Source organism: Pteropus vampyrus, unplaced genomic scaffold, assembly GCF_000151845.1.
Source record: "Pteropus vampyrus isolate Shadow unplaced genomic scaffold, Pvam_2.0 Scaffold1, whole genome shotgun sequence".
NCBI lineage: Eukaryota > Metazoa > Chordata > Mammalia > Chiroptera > Pteropodidae > Pteropus > Pteropus vampyrus.
Window position 1 is genome coordinate 23343192 of NW_011888782.1, and position 16724 is coordinate 23359915.

A 16724-nucleotide genomic window follows, 5' to 3' on the forward strand; every position below is an offset into this window, starting at 1 on the left:
CACACACACACACACACACACACACACACGCTCATGCACATGGACACACATACAAATGCATATAGTGGTGTCAGTAAGCCAGATGCCCACCACAGTGTCTGTATTTTTTAAGTTTCTTTCCTTTACTTATCTGAATTTTTTAAATATATGATATTATCACATCAAAACAAAAATATGCAATGAAAATCTCATTCCTACCCCTGTCCCCCATCTACCCTGTTTCTGCCCCACCCCCAGCACCACTGGGAACCAATTTTATTGATTTTGTCCGCATCTTTCCAAAGCATATTTATGAAAATACAAGCATACGTGATACATATATTCATAGTTTCCTCCCTTTTAACAAGAAGTTCACTGATACAATTCTACACATTGCTTCTTTTTGTTCCACAGTTTTTCTAAGACACAGTCACGAATCAGTAGCTAATGAGACTCCTCATTCTCCCTGTTCCATGGGACACCATTGTGGACATATACCACATACTCAAGCAATCTTCTTTTGATAGGAGGTTGGATGGTTTCCAGGCTTTCGCTTTTACAAACAAGCACTGTAACCTTGTCCATACATCTTTTCATTCATGCCTGTGTACATCTGTAGGATGTGCACAGAAGTGTGGGAGTGTTAGATCAGAGGGTATGTGCATTTGAAATTTGGAGAGATATTGTGCAGTTGCTTGCAGCATCCTTGAATTGCTCCTCCCCAGCTTCAGGGATTCAGCCCTTTGGCAAGGATGCTATCTGCATCTTGGTGTTCTTTCCCAGGCAAGGGGAGGACAGTGAAGCGCCCCCAAGCTTGAAGTGTGAACCTCTCCCCTCACTCCGAAAACATTTTGATGTGTTCCTTTCAGTTTATGTTCTGTAGGAAAGGCAGTAGTGGTTAATGGCACAGACTTGAGTCTGATAAACATCACCTCAGTCCCAACTCTGCCTCTTACTTGTTGTGCAACCTTGAATAAGTTACTCAACTATGCCAACCCTTCATTTTATTATCTGTAAAAGGATATAAACTGTCTCATGAATAATGTGGGGATTAAATGGAGTAACGTATGACAGGCGCAGTGCTCTGTAATTGAGAGTTATTCTTAGTAGTATGATGCATTGACTTTTTCTGTACCCTGATCTTTTTTCCCACTCCAGATTATTTTGTGAGCATTTTAACACCCAACTAGGTATTGTGGAACAAATCCTACTACTCAGGTTCTAATACTTGTGAGAGGTGATTTTATAATTATTAAATCCTTCCAGTGAAGAGACGTATTTGCATTAGACTCCCTTTTGTTCCTAAAACTAAAATTCTGTAGAACTGGAAAAGTTTCAAAGAAAATCTTCATTCATACCTTAGACTGTTTTCAGCCCCAAACTCAAACTTACCTCCCCACTGCCAGGAGACATTTGGCCGTGTCTGTGGCCTCGCTTGTTACACCCTCACAGTAGTCCTGTGAGCTGCAGCTTTTCCCATTTATCCTAGAACAGGTTGCTTGGTCCAGGCAGTGTGGGCATGTGGGGATATGTGAAGATGTCTTATCTTTAGAAGTTAAACCTTAAGCGAGTTCATGAGGGAGTGTATGGAGGGGGCAGAAGGCAGCCCAGCCTGGGTAAGGCCAGGCAGCATGACCAGTGGGCAGAATACCATACTTAGCTTGGAACTGAGAGTTGGCAAGCTAGACGGAAAATATTGGGAGAAAACATAAGAAGGCTTCAGCTGGTCTGGCTTTCATCCCTCTATCCCCATGCTTCCCCCAAGGACAGGGGCAAGTCTGCACAGATGCCAGAGGATTTGCCTGCACTTGGATAAGGAGCTTCCCCCCCGATAGGAACTCAGCCAGAGAAGATTCATACTTGATCTGTAGTTCCCTTTCAGCTTAGATGGACTTGGCAACTGAGAGCGCAAAGATTGGCATTCGACAGTACAGTTCGCTATTCTCCTTACTTGATGGAGAATCTGGGATTAAGAGAACAATGCCTGGTGATATAGAAAAATGAAAATATATTCCAGAGTCTCTGCCTCCAGTTCAGCTGCTTCAGATACAGTGAGAAATCAAATTAATGTGTCGTCCGCCTTTCTGACCTCTGATCACAGGACAAGCCCGCATCACTATAGCAGCATTGCTCTGAGACCAGGGTTCTCCCGGGCTTCTGGCCTGGAGTCTGGGCGTGTCCTTTGGAAGTGCTTACTACATTCCAAGCAGTGCTGAGATCCTACACGCTAGAGCAGGTGTGCAGTATAGGCTGAGTCATCCATGGCCCATCTCACCTTCGTACTACAATTGGCAAAATTTACCAAAGAACATCCATCTGGCCGCTACGAGACAAGGAGTTAGAGAATCTGGTATTGAGTTCCCTGAAGGGGAAAGAAATTTGATCCTTTGGATTGGGTAGCCTTGGTAGTAGATATTCATTTACTCACTCACTCACTCACTGTTAATTTATCAAGCACACATTTCCTCTGGCCCAGTCTTGGCCCTTGGCCTTATCCCATCTCTGTGGGTGGTGGCTCTTTCCAGCCAATAATTATCACCCATAGTCTTGAGCATTTTGAATAGAAACCTGTAGTACCATTAATCCTGTTTTTGTAACCCCGTTCATCCTAGAAAATGGAACACAGGAACAGTTTCAAAATATATTAAATATATTTGAATAGGTTTGAACCTATTTGAACATATATTAAACAGATTACCTCTAGAAATGCAGCAATAATTATCTCCATGGCTCCAATTTCTACTACTCATTCCTCAGACATTCCCAAGGGCACTGCAAATGATAGTTACTTGCTTATTTCAGAATATTTTAAATTTAAAAGCAAACATTTTGCTGTACCTTATCCGTGCCAGGTATGGCCAGGTGTAAATAAGGGTCTAGAGATGTGCCAGACCTTTTCCAGACATGTTTACAAACAACTTTAAGGCAAGTCAGACTTGATACAAAAAGTGCAGAGACAAGGCTGTGGAAACCCAGGGAAAGACCATTCGTTTCATACGGGAAAATCGGGAGTGATTTCCCAGAGGACATGCATTTCATCTGGCCTCCCAGGAGTGGTAATTGAGTATGCCAGTATTTCCTAAACTTACCTGCTCATAAAAACGACTTGGGGTACTTATTAAAAATATGAATCCTCAGATACTTCCCAATATTTTCTAAATCAAAACCTCCAGGAGCGAAGCATGGGAGTCTGTATTTTCAACAAAAGCCCTAACTGGTTCTTAAAAAAAAAAAAAAAAAAAAAAAAAGATAATTAACATTGTTGAGTACTTATTTTGTGCCAAGCACTCTTCTAAACACTTTAGGTATATTAACTTACTCAGTCTTCACAGTAACCCTGTGAGGTGATGCTGTTTTTATCTGCATCTTACAGGTAAGGAAATTGAGGCACAGATGTTAAGAATCCCCTGTAACCTAGGAAAGGGGATTAGATTGACATGGAGCCTGGGTAAGGTTTGAGAAGAGGGGCGCCACCTGCTGGCCGCCCAAAGATCTTCTCAGTTGGTTCTAAAGCATGGGTTCCAGCGCCCCCCAGCCGCTACTAGCTAAGGCTGACCTTTCCCAGTTCAGCCCTTTCAGAAGTGAAAATGTTTGTCATGTGTTGATGGGGGCTGACAGAGGCTGTAACGTGCTAGGCTTCATGGTGTGTCTCTGTCTGTCCCTCAAGGGTCAATAACAAGATCCACTTGGCCCACTTCAGGTTGTCAAATGATAATATGTACTGAACACCTACTTTGTTGAGGCATGACGTTTTACAGAATTTCCTTTATTCCTAACAGCTCTATGAGGTAGGGACAGATAAGGAAACTGGAGCTCAGAAAGGTTAAGAAATTTCCCAGGGTCACAAAGCTTGTAAAAGGTAGTGACAAGATTCAAGCTCAGCTGTTTCCCTTCTTATGATGACTCCCCTTAGAAGAGGAAGGCCCTTGGAAGAAGACTGACCCAAAATGAAGCCCACCCAGCCTTGTTCAGCCAATGGACCTACAGGCCATTGTAGAAAAGCGCTTACTGATGTCTGGATGCAGTGAGCAAGGAACGTGGGTTAGAGAGCTGGGACAAGGGCACAGAGAGGACCCATGAGACTCAGGCAGTGAGGCCGTGCATTTGCACTGAAGGGCTATAGCCTCTGGAGCAGTCCTTAGCAGGGGATACTTGCCATGGGCCCCAGAAATAACATAGCCAGGACCCAAAGTCTATCCAGGCAGGAAGGATGTACTACATTTTCAGCCTGGACAAGGGAGCAGATGAGAAAAGTTAGTTATAGTTAGAAGGAGTAAACCAATACTATAGCCAGACGATCACAGCTATAAATCGATCACAGCTATAGTGGGTTACAGCCAACAAATTTGCTGAGGCTTATTATTGAAGATACTTTTCTGTTCCCATCAGTATTATTTTTAAGCTTTGATTCTGTATGACCAAAAATCACAGCTGGAGTACAAGAATGATCCCTTACACATCTACAGTCATTTGAGAAAAGAAGGCTGCCTGGCGGTCACCCTTTTGCTAAGGAGATCATGTCTGGATCTCTCAGTTCATGACCATCTCTAAAAATGCCCAGCCTAGATGCTTCCCTAAATCCCCAACAGCTTAGTGGGTGCCAGCAGAGTCCCCAGGCAGGAATTCAGGAGGCCCAGGCCCTCGCACAATGGAAGACCAAGACCAGCATAACAGGGCAGTGGCCTGAGACTCAGGAAACTGCAGAAAGTGCCCAGCAGCCCCATATCCTGGGCTTTCTTCCCAGTCTCTCCGACCACCAGCCCACCATTAGCCAGACTCCCTGCCAGCCTGGGCTCTATAATCCTGTGGTCTGACCATTGCCCCCTTCTGTTCCTATAGCGTGTCAGGGGGTGAGCTGTTCGAGCGCATCATCGACGAGGACTTTGAGCTGACAGAGCGAGAGTGCATCAAGTACATGAAGCAGATCTCGGAGGGTGTGGAATACATCCACAAGCAAGGCATCGTCCACCTGGACCTCAAGCCCGAGAACATCATGTGCGTCAACAAGACAGGCACCAGGATCAAGCTCATCGACTTCGGTCTGGCCAGAAGGCTGGGTAAGGCCAATCCACCTCTCCTTTTGTCACCAACATGTAGTGGCAACACCGATGGCTGTGTTTCACACACTGGATATTAGAGAGAATGCACAGTATTGGAGTTAAAATCAGAGCCCATGGAGATGGCTCAGGTTCACATCCTGCCCCTGCCACTTACTAGCTGTGTGACTCAGTCTCAAATTCCTTATCTATAAAATGGGATAATAGTAGTACCCACCTCACAGAGTTGTTAAGGGGACCAAATGAGTTAATGTAGGTAAAACAATAAGAGCAGTGCCTTGTGCATAGTAAGCACTATGTAGGTGTCAGCTATCTATATCTATCTATCCATGTTTATTTATTGTCCTTCTTATATTTTGGGGGCTGGTGCCTTCAGCAAATGGTGCTTCCTTACATTTGCATCACACCGTACAGTTTCCAGAGCACTTTCACATTCTTTCTCTCATCTGAGTCTCGCAGCAACCCTGTGAGGTAGGCAGGGCAGATTTTATGAGACCCAATTTATAAACCAGGAAACTGAGGTTCACAGTAGTTGTGCCCAGTGGGTCCCACCGCTCGTCAGGGGAGGTGCGAGGGCTGGAATAAGGACCCCAGACCCAGTTCAGCCTTCTGAAGCAACTCTGCTATTCCTGCACTGGGGTGGGAGTATAATGATGAAAGGTGGTCAGGGCTTTTGTACTCAGCCCTGAGGTATTTTGGTGGGTGACTGCCTCACACGCTGCCTACACTCACCCTGCCTTTGTAGCTCTTTTGACATCTCAGGAATTGAAGAAACAGCTTCCCCCTGCACCTCCTGACCTTGACCCTGTCAACAAGGAGCCCGAGGGCTGGCACAAGCTGACCTTTCTTTTACTGCCCTGCTAAAAGCTAATGCCACCTGGTAAATCTCCTCCCAGAATGCTCACTCCTTGTTAAGGCCATGTGAGTCATAAAGAGGAAGGTGAGGGAGTGAGGTCCTCGCAGACTGTGACTTGCCTGGTGATGGGTGCCTAGATGCTAGGCAAATGTGCCTGCTCTGCCCTCACCTGCTGAAGGCACAGTGTGGGGGCCACAGCTGGTGTGCCTTTGGACAGGAACCACTAACAGTTTAAACAAATAGGGTGTCATTGACCTCGGGTGGATAAATCATTCCACTTCCCTGGGCCTCCCTGTCCTCCTCGGGAGCATGGGGGTCATACTTCCCTCTTAGAGTGTTGGGAATATTAAATAGAAAAGTCTTTGTGAAGCAAGCAGCAGGGTTCATAGGACTTCCTGAAAGTTAGAGATTATTACCAAGCACAAGCCACAGCCTGGGCCTCAGGGCACTCATGAAAGGTGGTCAGGGCTTTTGTACAGGATACAGGAAAGATACAGATACAGGAAAGAGCATTCAGGGGCAGGGGCTTTAACAGCCTCTCCTCCCCCGCCCCACCCTGCTGAAGACACTTGAGGTGAGTATGTGGTTTGTCCATTTCACTTTTTGTCAGGGTCACTGAAATGGTGTATTGATGCAGGGAGACAAGTGTCTCTGGACCATTCTCCAAGGAGAGAGCAGCTTAGAGCCAGTACTTGTCTGTGTCCCTCCTGGGTACACAGACGAGGGCATTTGCTTATGGGTCAGTTCCCGGGATGTTCTGACGATTGATCCCTCTCTATTATGGTTACAGAGAATGCAGGGTCTCTGAAGGTCCTCTTTGGCACCCCGGAGTTTGTAGCGCCTGAAGTGATCAACTACGAGCCCATTGGCTATGCCACGGACATGTGGAGCATCGGGGTCATCTGCTACATCCTGTGAGTCTTGGGGTACACAGGTGTGGGGTGGAGAGTCCTACAGGAGGGTCCCCAGGCCGCCCTGACGTTGAAGGGGCCAGGGTGGCTCATGATGGGGAGCCCGCCGCAGAGTTAGGAGGGTGGCATCTTAAGCCCCAGCCTGTGCTCGTGCTCCCATGAGGTCAGCAGCCCACATCGCACTCTTATAGGAGCATCTAGCTCCACACACCAAGATCTGCATACTGAGCCCCTCATCATTCCCGATGCTGGCCAGCCTGGGGCCTTCGGTCAGGAGAGTGGGAATATGGCTGGTACCATATAATATACCTTCACTAGCATAGGTGGGTCTGTAGAGGAGGAAGAGAGACCAGGTGCACATCTCACCTGGGTGTCATCATTGTCTTCAGAGGACAGCACCCCATCCTCATTGCAGAGGGACCCCAACTGCCAGCCTCATCTCTGAGTCCAGTATATGGACCGATTAATAAGTACTTTTGATGATAGAGCCTTCAGCGAGGCCAGCAGACAACAGAAAGCCACACGGTAATTAGAACTGGGAAATCTAGTGGAAAATATGAAGTCATTTCAGTTAATGCTGGAGAAAAAGAAGAAAGGCCAGTAACCTGGACCAGTGCTTCCCAAACAGTAATATGCATGCATCACCTAGGCCTCTCCTTAGATTTCAGGGTCTGATTCGGAAGACCTGGGGGAACTGAGAATCCACATTTCTAAGAGGGTCCAGATTGCCAGTGGTGCCGGTCCAAGGACCAAACTCTGAATATCCAGCTCTAGAACACGTCCTCTTGATGGGATCATGCTGGTTTAATCTCTGAAGCCCCAGACTACAGTCACTGGCTTCAGAGGCAGCCCCTGAACTTGTGTGGCAGCATACAGTTAAGGGATGGCCTCCAGAAGGTGCAGACATGCATGCATTCATTTTGAAAAAAGATTTTTTGTTATTGTTAAAGCAAAAGGAAAAATTAAGCATTTTCCTCTGAAGACCCTTAGGGACTTCAGACCCCAGTATGAGAAATGGCTCTAGATAATTCTGCTGTACAGCCAAGTTTGGGAACCACTGTTACAAAAGCGTTAGCAGAAGTGGAGCAATTTTGTGCGCAGTGTGGCTTTTTTACATATTCAGGAGTTTTACTCTCACTGTGGCCTCCCAGAGAGTCATCCTCTGCCTTGCCTGGTGTCACCCCTACCACCACAGCCTTCCTCAGAGCAGCAGAGAAGAAGGCCTCTGGCCAGGAGTACATTTTCCTGCCTTTCCCTACCCCGTCTGGGAGAAAGGGAGCTAAATGAGTAAAAAAGGCCACACCTGATTCTGGAGCCCTAGCTCCTTGGTAAATAAGTAATAGCAGGGCCCAGCCTACCCCTTCTGGGGCTGCCCCAGGCTGGATGGTGCTCACACTAGATATTTGGCCCTGGATTAGACCCCTGACTCTTGAGAAACAGTCTTCAGTCAGCTCACTCTCTTCAGACCCCGCTGCTCTGGGCCCTGGCTTGGTCCCTGCATCCCTCTGCAGCCATCAAGGAGACCTGTCTTACTGTCTCCGTTGGTTTTCCCACTACTGTGAAACTGAGATCATCTTCAGTGACCGATTTTCACACAGGTTCTTGTTTAATCCTCAGAACAAACCAGGGAGTGAGCCATGGCAGGGATTTGATCTTCATTTGGCATTGAGGTGACTGGGACCAAGGAATCCAGAATGGCTTCCCACTTCCCACAGTCCTAGAGGGTGACCAGCTGTCCCAGTTCACCCAGGGCTGACAAGTTTCCCAGGATACATACAAGCCTTTCAGGGCTGAAGCAAAGGACAGTCCTGGGCAAAGGAGGGCTGTTGGTCTCCGTAGCGGTCAGGGACAGAGCAGCGTCTAGACTAATCAGTTCATTTTCACAGCGAACACACCCACATAACCCATACCCAGATCATGAACCAAACACCACGAGGGTCCCCAGGGCCCTCTTACATACCATCTCCCCAGCTAAAACTGTAATCCTCCTGTAATCCTCCTGTCTCACGTCATGCGTTAGCTTTGCCTATTCTTGAACTTGATATAAACAAAATCATACAGAAAGGCGTATCTGGCTTCTTTCGCTTAACATTGATTGTGAGACCCTTTCATGTCATCCTGTGTAGTTGCAGACCGCTCGCTCTCGGTGCTGTGTCGTAGTCCACTGTGTGAACATCATCCCATTTACGTATCCATACTATGTTTATGGTGCAAGGATTCTGGTTCATGTGTGTTAGGGAATATATTTATACATTTCTGTTGGATATGTGATCTAGAGCTAGAATTACTGGGTCATAAGAGCACTTCATTTTAAAATGAAAATCTTTTTGGTGGAGGAATATAATAATTCGGATGATATGTTATATTGTTTATTAGATTACTTTTAAAGCTAAAACCAAGAAATAGGGAAGAGCTTTTGAAATGGGGAGAAAATGATTTTGAAGAGTAGGGCACCAGCATGAAGGTATTTGGCCAGGGGGTTTGGGGATCAGGGAGAGGTGTATGTGGCAGGGAGGCAGGTGAGGAGCAGGCCTGAGAACTGCAGGTCAGCCCTGGGCAGCCTCCCCAAAGTCCTGGCTTTCACGCCCACCCACGCTGCTGTGGGCCTCTCTGCCCTCTGGGACTTTCCTGGCTGGCACTTACCATGGGGATTGAGGTCTGGAAGTTCTTCTGAGCTAGGGCTCTCAACAGAGCACATGGTGCTGAAAGTGACAGAGTCAGCCAGATTGCTTCCTGTCTGTCCCTGCTATACAAAAACCTGGAGCTGTTTTTAGACAGAAAGAGGAAGGACAGAGCTAATTGCCTTCAGCTCAAAACAATTCTTATGCCATATTTTGGAGTGGCATGCTGGTCTCCTTCAGTTAAAAACTAGAAAAGACTAGGAAAAGAGGTGAGTGGTTGTGTTTTTAATGCTAAGGTTATTACGTTTGTTGATTAGGTTAAATTTTTTTTTTTATGAAAAGATGCATGATCTTTAGGCAAATTCTGGCAATAAAGAAAAATCCAAAAAAGAAAGTTTTAAAAAAATTCTACAAAATCCCACCACTTAGAAACAGCATTATTTCATGCTGGTGCCCTCCACTAAACTTTCAACAGTCTCTTTTTCATCATGCCCTACACATATTCCCAGTTTTATTTTAGAGACTCACTCTAATAGGGAAGATGCTGGGGGAACTCAGGCAGGTGAGGAGCCAGCCGGGTTCCAGTGGGTATTTTAGTTGGCTGGGCTGCCAGGAAGGAGGAGCACCAGAGGCCAGAGGCGAGGAGGTTTTCCCTGGCTGTGAACATTACAGAGATTAAGCCCTATCTTTGCAGGATTGCAGTTCCTAATTAGGAAAGGAGGTTTACAGAAGGGGACCTTTCAGCATTCCACAGCAGGGTTGTTTGCTTTTTCTGCAGTCTTTTGGAGAGCTGCAGAACTTTCCCCTCTCTGTTTCAAATGTAAAATGTAAAGACAGAAGGAAGCAGATGGCTAACAAGCAGGAGTCAGGCTGCTTCTTGATGGGGCTGACTTAGACCTGCTAAAGAATAAAAATTCAATGGAGTAAATTTGAAGACGGAATTGGCTTTATTGGCCAATTCCGGCAGCATCCCATCTAGTAAATAGAGAGGTGCTCCAAGTGGCTATACCAGATGGAAGAGTTTTATAGGCAGAGGGAGGATGGAACAAAGAAGTCATAACAAAAGAAAAGAAAGGATGGTTTCAGGCCAGGTCCTCTTTTGTGGAGAAGGGAACAGCAGCGGTTTAGTCCTGCAGAGCACCTCATTAGTGCTAATCTGGAAGTTTCATATTGACTGTTTAAAAGATACATTTCTGGAAAAGGCTGAAGTTGCAATTAAGTCTTGGTTTGCTGTTGTGGGGGCAAATAACTCCATTTTGGACCTGTTATTTCTTTCTTTCTTTTTTTTTTAATGAGTCACACAGGATCACGGAGAGCTGGGAGCCCCTAGGAATTCTAGCCCAGTTCCCTTGGTGTATAAAAGGGGAAACTGAGGCTCAGAGAGGGGAAAAGAGTAGCATATAACAGTGTAGACTTGGAAACTGATAAACTCCCACCCTTCTCTCATTGTAATACGAACATCATAATGTGATCTCCATGCATTCTTACTTAAAATGTAAATCAGTATCTTGCTTTAAGACACTTTAACACCATCTACAAAAATCTGTCATTCAAAAATACAAATATATTGATTAGGGTGAGATAATTCACATTACGAAGGCTTCCTTCTTTTTACGAAAGGTTTTACCAGAGGGTTCCTCCCAATGGCAAGCTTTCCTTGCAATATCTGTTTCATAAAACTTAGTGTTCAGGTACGGCTGTATTTCATAAGCTGAGGACTCTTGAATGCCAAAACAGCTCTAGAAGGGTTTATTATTGTTTATGATGATGGATTCATAAAGATTTGGGGGACAGAACATTAGTGAAGCCTTGACTTAGGAGATTGATGGCTTGAGGCTCAGGTGGGGTCAGGGCAGAACCAGCTACATAATTCGTGGGGCCTAGAGCAAAAAAAAGGTAGGGTGACTTGTTCAAACATTAAAAATTTCAAGGTGACAGCCGCAGAACGTTAAACCAAGAGTGGGGCTCGCCTCAGCGTGGGGCCCCGTATAACCATGAGGCCACCTCTGTACCTCAGTTTCCTCATCTTAAACAAACTAATGAGTTACCTGCGTTATAGGGTAGTGTTCAGAGTGAGTTCATCTGTTTTAATCTCTTTGTCCAGTGCCTGGCACATAGTAAATGTTTGAGGAGAAGGAAAATGTGGAAGACAAGTAGAAGTGGTGACCGCTCTATGGTTTAGTAGTAAGTTCTCCATTTTACAGAGGAGGAATCTGTGACACAGAGAGATTAGGGGAATTGTCCAAGGTCACCCAGCAAATAAACAGGCTAGATTCCCTTCCAGTGTGAGAGATCCCCACTCCCAAGGTGCCTCAGGAAGATGCAAACCTTGTTCCTAATAACTCTGGTTCAAGAATGGCCTTTGCCAACCAAGCTTCATGCACTGAAGATTTGGTAAATAAGGTATTATGTGCATGCCTTCTTTCTCATTAATTCAATAATGAGCTGTGTTGGCTCCTCTCTGTTCATAAAATGGATTCACCAAAGAACTGATTTCAAACAGATCAAGACACTAGATTGCTGTAAACTCTTAAACTAAGAGAGTCTCTTCAACCAGAAATCTTCATCTATCAGCACTTTTTAAAATGTTCTTCTATTATAAATGTAATACATGTAAATTGGAGAAAATTTGACTATAAGAAGATTAAAATAATCCATAATCCCTTTGTCTAAAGATCACTACATTTTGCTATACTTAGCAAATTTACTTATTCTCATTTTTCTATGTATGTTAGCATATGGTTCTTTGGGCTTAATTAGTCCTGTTACAATTAGGTGATGACCCTGAACTATTTCTAGATTCCCAGAGCTTTCAGAAAGATTAAATGAGTTTCAGGGCAGTTCTAAGGTTGTCATAACTCATAGTTATATATAGGGGAACATACCTCTTTGAGTTCTAACAGGAAAAACCTGATACTCCACCACAGCATAAGACATGAGAGTTCAAGGATTCTCAGTTTCAGGCCTAATGTTTCACTCATGCCTCCACCAGACAGGGAGGCAGAAGGATTAGGCCTCCACAGCCCCAGCCTCCACCCCCCCCACATGTGACCAGAAGAACAACCCCACCCTGGAATATGGTGCCAGCCATTCCCAGACATGCCTGCCCTCCAGCATGTCTGTACTTACCCTTTCTGGACCCCTAGGGCAGGTCATGAGACCAAGTTGCTTACTTGGTGGTTAGGCCTTCTTAACACTAACCTATTCTGGGTCTAGTTAGTGTAATCCAGGCCGAGAGAGGAGAAAGGCTGGGAGTACAGTGACCCTGATCATGGTGGTTGGAATGGACTAAGAGCACAGAGTCCTGGGGTCTGCCCTGCGTGACCAGGGACAGGTGACCTCTCATTTCTGATCTGACCAGCAGTGTCTGAGCTCCCCTCCTGCTCAGAAATCCTCTAATCTCTGCCTCTATTAGAAACCGCCTGGACTGCACCCAGTGCCTTCAGCATCCATGGCTAATGAAAGACACCAAGAACATGGAGGCCAAGAAGCTCTCCAAGGACCGGATGAAGAAGTACATGGCGAGAAGGAAATGGCAGGTAATGAGGGGATCATTTTGGACTGGGATGTTGCCCCTCATATTTGCTTTATTCAAGCCATCCTCCTTCCCAACTTGCCCCAACCTCACTCCAAAGATGTTTAAATCTGTTTCTGAAATAGTCTGGGACCAAGACCGACATGTCATGTCACTGGGGCTTGGGACGAGCAATGTCACCTTTAGGACTATTTGGCAACCCTGGAGAATATGATCTCCTCGAAGATAGTGTAGTGGTCTTATATTTCTTTACAATGAAGGAGGAGGGCACGTGATCTACAAAGAGAAACACTGTCCCCACCCTCTAGAGAGAGAGTATATCAATAGCTATATGACCTTGGGCAAATGACTTAATCTTGCTAATTCTTTGTTTTCTCATCTGTAAAGTAGGGATAATAGTGGTACCAGCATCACAGCATTGTGAAAATTATATGAGCTAATTTTCACCTGGCCTTTAGCACATTGCCTGGTACATAGCAAATGTTCAGAAGTGACATCAGTAACTTATATGTATCGAGGGCTGGGCATGTGTCAGGGAACATTCAAAGTACTTTCTATGCATTAACTCTTTTAACCCTAAGAGGAAGGTACTATACTGTCCCTACTTTTCAACAAACTGAGTCAGAGAAGTTAGGAAAGTCACCCAGGATCATGTAGCTATTCAGTGGGAAAGTCAGGAGTCAAACCCAGAGCCTGGCTGCAAAGCACACAGTCTTAGCAATGACACGAAATTGCCTCTGATTGTTAGCAGATGGGTAAAATGGTCATCTGAAGCCACTGAGAACTTAACACTATTTTTATTATCACTATTAGTATAAAATTCCTGGGCTACTGCAGGGTATTTGGTTTTTATACTCAAAGAATGTGTAGTGTAATGGGGGAACTGAAGCAAATAGACATAAAAGGACATAACACACACCAAGAATTGTAAACTATCAGTATAGCTCTCCATACCCATATATGTGAGTGTGGACAGGAGAATGGAGCCAGTCACACCAGACTTGGATGTGTTTGTGAAGAAATGCTGCCAAGGCAGGAAATTGGTCATGGACCATGGGCTCTAGAACATGGGAGAGGGCATAACAGCAAAGAAGAAGGAGAAAGCAGAGACGAGAACTGGACCTTACTTGATTATGCTCACCTGGTAGGAGCAGTCTTTTAGCGGGGCAGTCAGGGGACCTGGGGCATTTAGACCTTGTCTATGTGGCAGGAAAAAAAAGAAATCACTGTTTTAGGGGCAACTGGGATGCTAGTAATTTCTCACACAGGATGACAAAACCACAGTTCCCTCAAAAAGTACAACTTCACACAAAGGAACGGAGGCGAACAAGGGGTTTCAGATGTGTGGGTGTAAGGAACTACCATCCGGTGTGCAGGAACTCCCCTACACTGTGAGCCAGTTCTTGACTAGCCCACCGTATGAGGGTTTCGGTGGATCTCTTGGCCATCCTCAGATGCCAGGTGAGTTGAAACACCTGTGCTGCTTATTTTACCCTCTGGCGCCATTAGGATCCAGCGAAATCAGAGTAGCAGATATTCTTAGAAACAAAACACGGTCCACAAAAATCCAAGACTGGCTTTATTAATGATTTTCTGACCAGTGGATCTTAAAGAAATAGTGGTATTTCTGAAGCAGATAGGGTGGCTGGGGTAGGGGTGGAGGTGGGGCAGGGACAGTCCTTAGAGGGAGCCTCACTGGATGAGGCTGTGGTTAACGAGCAGCCTTATCACATCAGGCTTTCCGGGAGCACTGACACATCTGCTGGTAAACCATACCCTGGAGATAGGCACGGAGGAGAGATAAGGAAATGGGAGAAGAAGCAAATGGAATTTTTCAGTCATATGGGTCAGGGGACCATAATTTGTACTGATATTTTAATTGCTTAAATCTTTTCTTGTTTACGCTGTTATTAGTCATAAGGTTTTCTGGAAATGAGGGGGAAAGAAAAGGGCAGAATTCAGAGAAGGAATCTTAAAGTCATATTTTAATATAAGTGGCAGCATCTGGAAATGATTTTTCCACAAAAACAGTGGTTAGGTTTCACAAAAGTAGACCACAAAATCCCATTTGACCCATAATGTCCCCGAAGCATAATTTCACTGGTATTAGTTCAGCTGCACCTGACCATCTTGTATCATGTTGCTTCCTTAGAAAAATGTTTTCCACACTTTTAAGTCCAGGCACCAGGACCTTAGCTGCTCTGGAATAGAGGGTTCCCTCTCAGAGCAGCGAGATTCTGTGTGATGGGGCAGGGCAGGGTGGGGTGGAGTGGAAGAGAGTGGGGTGGACTGCGATGGAAGGAGAGGAGCAGGGCAGGCCCAGGTGGCCCAGAACACTCTACAGCTGCATGAAAGAAGGCTCCTTGTTATCATCCTGATGTGGTTTTCATAAAAGGCCCAGGAGGAAGGAAGTAGCATGAGAACAAATCCCTGCACACTCGGCAATATGTAGACGACTAATCATACTATTGGTCTTTGAATGAAGTTATTCTGAAAGAGAGCATGTTCTTTCATTTATATCAAAATAATTGTTAAAAGACATAGTGGTGAGGGAGGGTAAATTGAGCGGGATAACAGAGCTTCAGCATGCAAAGCTAGAAGGACTAGGAATTAGATGGAGGCCCATGAACCACCATCTTTATTTTCTAAAAGACACCAGTAGCGTGGACCAAAGCGTCATAGCGAAGAAAGCTTTTGGCTCCATATAGCACAGAGTACTCTTGACCATCACATTTGAATAGTTTATACTTCTCACAGGAAATCCTACTCTTGGGGCCATTGGTATATATAGGGTCTAAGACAACTGGCTGGCTCTAGTGACCAACTTGCCCCATTTGCCAAAGACTATATCAGCTTTAGCACTGAAAGACCCTCATCCTGAAAAGACCCTCAGTCCTGGGAACACTGGGATGGTTAGTCACCCTCACTGGCTCTCCCAGGGGAGGGCGTCTGTGCTGCATCAGGGAGGCCAGTACAGATACCGCCTTCCTTGGCCATCACCCTCAAACAAGAAAAAGACTTCTGCCAGACAAGGATAGAACTTAGAAAACTGAAACTTTGCTGTCTTGATGTTCCAAAAATTTCCAAAGGTCTCGGTCAAATAAAACAGCAATCAATTTTCAGCTCAAAAGCATGAAACGAGAAGACTATAACATACTAACTTTTTTTTCATAAATCAGTTTCCAAAGATTGAATTATGATATAGATTATTTTGAATTTTTTTTCCTTATTAAGCACTTCTTACATTCCTCCCTGTTTCAGAAATTATATGCTATAATATCTCTCCATCTGATGGAAAATTTCCCCCCATGTGTGGTCTATTTCTTAATATGAATTTGCTGCCTCCTCAGAAATATTGTAACTCTTTTATTTGCCTTGTTCTGGTCACTTCATATGAGTCATTTTGTTAACAGAAGAGGAAAGACTTCGTTATTCCACAGTATACAAGTGAAGATTGTGCTGCTCAGTCACAATCCAGGTGTTTGGAATTAGGGAGCCCATGGGCGCACAGGGAGTATTCCCCACTACATATTCACAGGATGAATCCTAGTCTTTCTGTGGACTAGAGCTGCGGGGAGATTGGAATTTTCTGGTCCATGAACATGGAGTCTAAAGAGAGGAACTGACTTGCACAAGGTCGCACAATAATCAGTGGTTCAAGGACTCACCTGTACCTCGTTGGGAATGAACCCTCTGATTTTAGAAGCTCCTGACCCAGAGCAAGCCAATCTGTGTTGGATACAGGGAACCAAGAGATGAAAAGGG

At 45.2% G+C, this 16724-nt stretch overlaps 1 protein-coding gene across 1 annotated transcript in view; it reads left to right on the top strand.

Moving 5' to 3' along the window:
• MYLK (myosin light chain kinase) overlaps nt 1-16724 on the top strand; it is a 248166-nt gene that overhangs the window by 216591 nt on the left and 14851 nt on the right. The window contains exons 25-27 of the mRNA XM_023527574.1: nt 2666-2863; nt 4819-5036; nt 6683-6806. Of these exons, the coding sequence (XP_023383342.1) occupies nt 2666-2863; nt 4819-5036; nt 6683-6806 (540 nt within the window). The remainder of the gene's footprint in view (nt 1-2665; nt 2864-4818; nt 5037-6682; nt 6807-16724) is intronic.